This window comes from Tupaia chinensis, unplaced genomic scaffold (genome assembly GCF_000334495.1).
Source record: "Tupaia chinensis unplaced genomic scaffold, TupChi_1.0 Scaffold142914_1, whole genome shotgun sequence".
Lineage (NCBI taxonomy): Eukaryota > Metazoa > Chordata > Mammalia > Scandentia > Tupaiidae > Tupaia > Tupaia belangeri.
The window spans coordinates 102448-109697 of NW_006202759.1; the positions used below are offsets into that span (position 1 = coordinate 102448).

Here is a 7250-nt window from a genome sequence, read left to right on the forward strand (position 1 = left end):
TTCGTCCATTTCTGGTCAGTTTCGAGGGCGCGGCCCCTGGGGTCTGGGGGAGAGGCCTCCCAAAGACAATCGGCGCAGTCTCCTGGTCTCGCGCCTTGAGTGGGGACCCTAGGGATCCCCTCCAGGGAATGTTTTCCCACCCCTCCTCGGGTGAGACGTTCCTGCGCGGGCTCGTACCCATCGCTCCGGTGACCGCAGCGCAGTCTGGGCTCCATGGAGGAACCGGGTCGGTGCTGTTCTAGATCGGGAAGAAAGGATTCCTTTTTTACCAGTTACTGTGATTGGTAATGTCATCATCTTCACAACGATCATCGTTAACATCCTATTTTAAATAAAATAGTCGTCAGGGGCGCAGAAGCGGCTCCTTTTTACTTCTTCCGAGGGAGAACAAAGCGGCACGGTTTATCTCGGCTTTTTTTCTGACTGCTGGGTTTGGCAGACGGAGAGAAAATGGAGAGAGGAACGGACACAAGAGACTGGGCCATAAAGCAGCTTTAACCCCAAGCTAACATACCTGAATCGGCAGACTCTCCCTTTTTCTCCTTCCCTCTCCTCGTTTGATTTAAAAGAGGAGAAAGAACATCTCCTGCATTGGGTTGAAACTCAGGGAAGAATTATTCCTGTATTTCCATCAAAGCTGCGTCAAAAAGGAGGTCTTCACAATTAATCCAGGACTTCCATGTGTGGTCATAAACTGGACAATTTAGGCAAAAATGAATAAAACAAAATCCACCGGGGAGGGGGCAACTAAATACCCTTACACCCCTGGAGGCAGAATCGGGTTCCTCCCCTTTTGCTTTTTTTATTATATGAATAGCTGCAACAAATTATTAGAATTCTCCCCTACTCTGCCTGTCTAGCCCCCCTCCCTAATCAAAAACCGTTTTGTAGAGATAGTGAGAGATGTGGGAAAAATTTCCTCCTTTCTAAATTTCTTTCTCTTCCCTGTTTCTTTCCCTTTCTTTCCTTTCTCTCTTTCTTTTCTTAATCAAGTGGAAGAAAAGCAGGGACCTGAATAGATCAAATATTCCTCCCCTCCCCCACCCCATTCCATCCCATTCCTGCAGGAAAGTACTGCCCTTGGAATCGTGTTCTGCTTTCGCTTTAGGCTGGAGGTGGGTATGTGAGGGTCATGGAGAATGCGGTGGGGGGGTTCTGCCCCACCCACGAGGGTCAGTAGATTATTCGTCTTCCCCGACACATCCCCCCCACCCATCCACGTCAGGCCCAGGACTACTCCTTTGCGCTGTAGCCGGGGCCCGGGCCTAGCTGGGGTTGCTGAGCCAACCGTGTAGACGTGTCCGTGCTTACGAAACAAACTCGCTACACCGAACCAGACTGATCCCAGTTGGAGGGTTCGAAAATGTTCTGGGCAGGCTGCCGGGAGGGGTTGTTGTTGTTGGACTAAAGAGTTATTCCTGATTGGTCAGGTGTACGTATTTTTTTTTTAACGGGGGGGGGGGGGGGTAGGCTCCAAACACCTGCAGGTTGGGGGCGGATAGCTGTTTTCGGCTCCCCCAGCTGGTTGGCAGAGGACGTGAGGTAATTCCCAGCCATTGACCCCCATTTCTCTCTCTCCCTCCCTCTCGCCCTCCTCTTTCTCTCCACCCCCATCTTTCCTGGAAACTCGCGCGTTGGGCGCGGCAGACCGCCCAGGACCACACCGCAGCCTAACTGCTAGCCTCTCAGCCAGAGGGGAGAGCAAAGACCCCCATCCCCAACCTAGACCTCGGCTCCGCCCTCCCCCGGGAGAAGTGAAGATTCTATCCGAAGGGGCCTGTCTCTCTAAGATGCCCCAGGTGAGTATTTGTTCCTGTGTTTTATTATTTTTTTTTTCGTTGATGTGGGAGGGATGGTGTCGGTGGAAACTGTCCAGGGAGGTCTCGGAGTCCAGCCTGGAGTCGGGGAGGCTTGTGACAGAGAAGAGCCGGATCTTAGATTGGGGGTGGGGGAGGGGAAGACCGACCCAGGGTCCGGCGTCTGAGGTCTGACTGCCGCTAGCTGCCTCTGCTGCAAGGCCCTTTCCTTCTTCCGCCCTGGGTAAAGCTAGCTGGTTGGACTTGGGCCTCCAGGCCGCTCCCCTCGGCCCTGGTTCTGTGGACGTTTCTCAAGGCGGGTAACTTTGGGGCGGCTATATCCGGGTGGTGCCGGCTGTGCTTCGCGCTCTGGCAGGAAGAAGGCCGAAGCCTTTCTGGCTAGAACAGTCCTACTCAGGGGTGGGCCCTGACCTGGAGCCTAAGGCCTAGGGCGGGGTCGGGCTGGAACTCCTCCACTCCCGTAGCCCCGGGATAGTGGGGTTGTTTGCTAGAGGTTTTGTTCTAATGCAGGCTTGGGGCTCCTCCATTGCCGGGGAGGCTTGGGTACGGTAGGAGGGACCGAGACCCGGTCTAAGGCAGTGGCTCTAGCCCAAACGGTGGAGACTGTTTTCATCTATGAAATTCTCCATGGGGGGATGGGAGCGTTGGAGCTGCTGGAGACCCGTTCGTTGCCTGCCCTCAGGAAGGAGCTCCCCGGATCTCCTATCTTGGTCATGCACCCGCGGAAACATTCGGCTGGCCGGCTGGTCTGGCAGCTGGAGATGAGGATTCTGTGTTGGGGGCTGCAGCCTGGGTCTCTGGCACACAAAGGGGGAGGAGTTGCAATGGTAGAAGAGCCTAGTCAAGTGAGACAGTCTGCAACCTTCTCTCCCTTCCTCCACCCTCCCCAAATAAAAGCAAATTAATAGAAATCACTCCAGTTTTTGCCAGTACCCAAGACAAGTGATGTAGTTTGCTCGAAGCCATAGGTGTATGTGAGTCCTCAGGCGAGGCCTCCATCTGGGACGATCCTGGCTGCAGAAAAGCCTGTCTGGTCATCCTCCACCCCAGGTCCCAGAAGGGGCGAGGAGAAGTCAGCTGCAGACCATGGGAGGCCAATGTTAGGGTTCTCACTGGGACCCTGGGGATGGGGCCTTGTATAGGTGTATGGAGAGGGAGTTTGGGGCTAGGGTCAACTCATCTGGAATCTGTACACCCCTGCCTGTCAGGAACTCACCCCTACTGTAGGATCCCCAGAATTATTATAAGTGTATCGTAACAGATCTTGAACTCTGATGGGATCAGTCAGTGCACACTGCTTTTTGCTCAGTTAAAAGCTGAAGCACGGTGCTCGGGCTCGGAGACTGAGGTAGGGAGCTACCTTTCTCCAGGAGCTGGTTTCTTTCTGGTGCATTTCACCTTGTCTGGTATACTTCTGGTGCATTACCAGTGGCCACTGTGTATGTCAAGATTCTGTGGTTGTAAACCTATTGTCTCCGCCATAACCATATACTTGCTTCCAGTCAAGCACTGTGAACCCCATTTTCTTTGCAGCTTGTGTGCACGAGGACTTGGGGAGAGCAGCCAGCAGTCTTAATCATGATTCTCTCTCAGTTGGGGTGTCTGGTGGCAACTGAGCTGAACTCCAAAGACGGTTGTGGAAAATCCAGTCTCCCTTCTAGGGTGGGAGGCAGGACGCTTCCCAGAGTAGGTCTGGTCCAGAACGCCACAGTGGCAAGATGGGAGCTCAGTGGCTTCCATGAATGACTAGGTAGATTCTGCTTGGGGCTGAATTTTTTGTGTATTTATTTTCTGTTTTTAAAACATCCCAATTATATCATTCTGAGAGCAGAACTTATAAAGCCTGTTGAGTTAACTATATTTTAGAGTCTTTTTATTTTTTTAAAAGGTTTTTGCTATAGGGCACCTGTGCTCCCCAGAAAGACAGAGAGACAGAAAGTGAGAAATCACCCCCCAGGGGGGATGGCCACACCGCAATCCCTTCTCCTCCATTCTCCTCTGGGATCTTGGGCACGCATGCACACGTGCTCGGCAGCGTGAGTTTAAGCCACCTGTCCGGGACTCGAAGCGAGGTCGGCTACATGGGAGTTCAGCGACATAGCCATTATGCTAACTGCTGGTCCCAGGGTCTTTTGTTTTAATTAAAACAACTCACAAGCATCACTAAACTCTGGACTCTGAGTCTCATGATTTTTCTGTTTTGGTTCTTGCTGGGGCCTGGCTCCATGCAGATGAAGCCAGATGACAGAGAAAGCCCGCCCCCCTCTCCCCTAGATGCCTGAAGTGGAGTGGCTGGGGGCCTCTTGGAGCCTGGTTGTGGGAGAGAGGGAAGCTCCCTCTGGCTCCTATAAAATAGACATGAGAGAGTAAGGCAGTCTAAGTGAGAGGGAAGTTCTGGTCGCTCTGTGCAGGTAGGCTGTGGGTGACTGGGCCAGGCAGTCCCCTCGCTGGCCCACTCTCCTTGTCAGGGGAAGACCGACCCAGGGTCCGGCGTCTGAGGTCTGACTGCCGCTAGCTGCCTCTGCTGCAAGGCCCTTTCCTTCTTTCGCCCTGGGTAAAGCTAGCTGGTTGGACTTGGGCCTCCAGGCCGCTCCCCTCGGCCCTGGTTCTGTGGACGTTTCTCAAGGCGGGTAACTTTGGGGCGGCTATATCCGGGTGGTGCCGGCTGTGCTTCGCGCTCTGGCAGGAAGAAGGCCGAAGCCTTTCTGGCTAGAACAGTCCTACTCAGGGGTGGGCCCTGACCTGGAGCCTAAGGCCTAGGGCGGGGGCGGGCTGGAACTCCTCCACTCCCGTAGCCCCGGGATAGTGGGGTTGTTTGCTAGAGGTTTTGTTCTAATGCAGGCTTGGGGCTCCTCCATTGCCGGGGAGGCTTGGGTACGGTAGGAGGGACCGAGACCCGGTCTAAGGCAGTGGCTCTAGCCCAAACGGTGGAGACTGTTTTCATCTATGAAATTCTCCATGGGGGGATGGGAGCGTTGGAGCTGCTGGAGACCCGTTCGTTGCCTGCCCTCAGGAAGGAGCTCCCCGGATCTCCTATCTTGGTCATGCACCCGCGGAAACATTCGGCTGGCCGGCTGGTCTGGCAGCTGGAGATGAGGATTCTGTGTTGGGGGCTGCAGCCTGGGTCTCTGGCACACAAAGGGGGAGGAGTTGCAATGGTAGAAGAGCCTAGTCAAGTGAGACAGTCTGCAACCTTCTCTCCCTTCCTCCACCCTCCCCAAATAAAAGCAAATTAATAGAAATCACTCCAGTTTTTGCCAGTACCCAAGACAAGTGATGTAGTTTGCTCGAAGCCATAGGTGTATGTGAGTCCTCAGGCGAGGCCTCCATCTGGGACGATCCTGGCTGCAGAAAAGCCTGTCTGGTCATCCTCCACCCCAGGTCCCAGAAGGGGCGAGGAGAAGTCAGCTGCAGACCATGGGAGGCCAATGTTAGGGTTCTCACTGGGACCCTGGGGATGGGGCCTTGTATAGGTGTATGGAGAGGGAGTTTGGGGCTAGGGTCAACTCATCTGGAATCTGTACACCCCTGCCTGTCAGGAACTCACCCCTACTGTAGGATCCCCAGAATTATTATAAGTGTATCGTAACAGATCTTGAACTCTGATGGGATCAGTCAGTGCACACTGCTTTTTGCTCAGTTAAAAGCTGAAGCACGGTGCTCGGGCTCGGAGACTGAGGTAGGGAGCTACCTTTCTCCAGGAGCTGGTTTCTTTCTGGTGCATTTCACCTTGTCTGGTATACTTCTGGTGCATTACCAGTGGCCACTGTGTATGTCAAGATTCTGTGGTTGTAAACCTATTGTCTCCGCCATAACCATATACTTGCTTCCAGTCAAGCACTGTGAACCCCATTTTCTTTGCAGCTTGTGTGCACGAGGACTTGGGGAGAGCAGCCAGCAGTCTTAATCATGATTCTCTCTCAGTTGGGGTGTCTGGTGGCAACTGAGCTGAACTCCAAAGACGGTTGTGGAAAATCCAGTCTCCCTTCTAGGGTGGGAGGCAGGACGCTTCCCAGAGTAGGTCTGGTCCAGAACGCCACAGTGGCAAGATGGGAGCTCAGTGGCTTCCATGAATGACTAGGTAGATTCTGCTTGGGGCTGAATTTTTTGTGTATTTATTTTCTGTTTTTAAAACATCCCAATTATATCATTCTGAGAGCAGAACTTATAAAGCCTGTTGAGTTAACTATATTTTAGAGTCTTTTTATTTTTTTAAAAGGTTTTTGCTATAGGGCACCTGTGCTCCCCAGAAAGACAGAGAGACAGAAAGTGAGAAATCACCCCCCAGGGGGGATGGCCACACCGCAATCCCTTCTCCTCCATTCTCCTCTGGGATCTTGGGCACGCATGCACACGTGCTCGGCAGCGTGAGTTTAAGCCACCTGTCCGGGACTCGAAGCGAGGTCGGCTACATGGGAGTTCAGCGACATAGCCATTATGCTAACTGCTGGTCCCAGGGTCTTTTGTTTTAATTAAAACAACTCACAAGCATCACTAAACTCTGGACTCTGAGTCTCATGATTTTTCTGTTTTGGTTCTTGCTGGGGCCTGGCTCCATGCAGATGAAGCCAGATGACAGAGAAAGCCCGCCCCCCTCTCCCCTAGATGCCTGAAGTGGAGTGGCTGGGGTCTTCTTGGAGCCTGGTTGTGGGAGAGAGGGAAGCTCCCTCTGGCTCCTATAAAATAGACATGAGAGAGTAAGGCAGTCTAAGTGAGAGGGAAGTTCTGGTCGCTCTGTGCAGGTAGGCTGTGGGTGACTGGGCCAGGCAGTCCCCTCGCTGGCCCACTCTCCTTGTCTATAATAACGGTCACCTGAACATTTGCATAGTGCTTTTAAATGTATAGGGAAGTATTCCTCCAGTCTCCCAGAGAACGCACCTAGACTGGAGACGGGTGGGGGTGGCTGGAGGGGTTCAGGTGCCTTCCCAATACCCAGCACTGCTCCTGAACCGGAGCCCAGACCCCACTGGTCTCAGGGACACCCTTTGAATGGCCATCTCAGCTCAGGAAAACCAGGTAGTGTGCAGGGAGGAGCCAGGTCCTCTTCTTTCTCAAGTCGGGTCTGGGAAGGAGTGAAAGGGGCGCTGGGGTTTGCAGCAGTGCACAGGTGGATTTTGCTTATCGTAGACAGACCGAACACACAACTCCTCTCCCAATCCAGAGACCCCTTCCCTCCCCTCTAGCCCCGCCTGAAGGCGGGTGCGTGTCCACGTGGCCCTAAATTTGTCCGCCTCTGCTCGCGCCTAATGCGTGAGTTCCTGCCTGGCCTTCACCCCTTCCCCAGCCCAGGCCAGTGGGCCGGGGGCGGTTATCAGAGCGGGCGACCGCTTGTCTGTCTGTCTGCAGGATGACGGAGCGGCCGCCGAGCGAGGCGGCACGCAGTGACCCCCCGGTAGAGGGACGGGACGCGGCCGAGGCCCGCATGGCCCCCCC

At 54.0% G+C, this 7250-nt stretch overlaps 1 protein-coding gene across 1 annotated transcript in view; it reads left to right on the plus strand.

Annotated features, from left to right (window-relative positions):
* The window catches only part of TAL1 (TAL bHLH transcription factor 1, erythroid differentiation factor), an 18306-nt gene that overhangs the window by 1236 nt on the left and 9820 nt on the right, over positions 1 to 7250 (plus strand). Inside the window, 2 exon segments of the mRNA XM_027766393.1 lie at positions 1648 to 1799; positions 7164 to 7242. Coding sequence (XP_027622194.1) covers positions 7165 to 7242 — 78 coding nt within the window. The 5' untranslated portion in view covers positions 1648 to 1799; position 7164.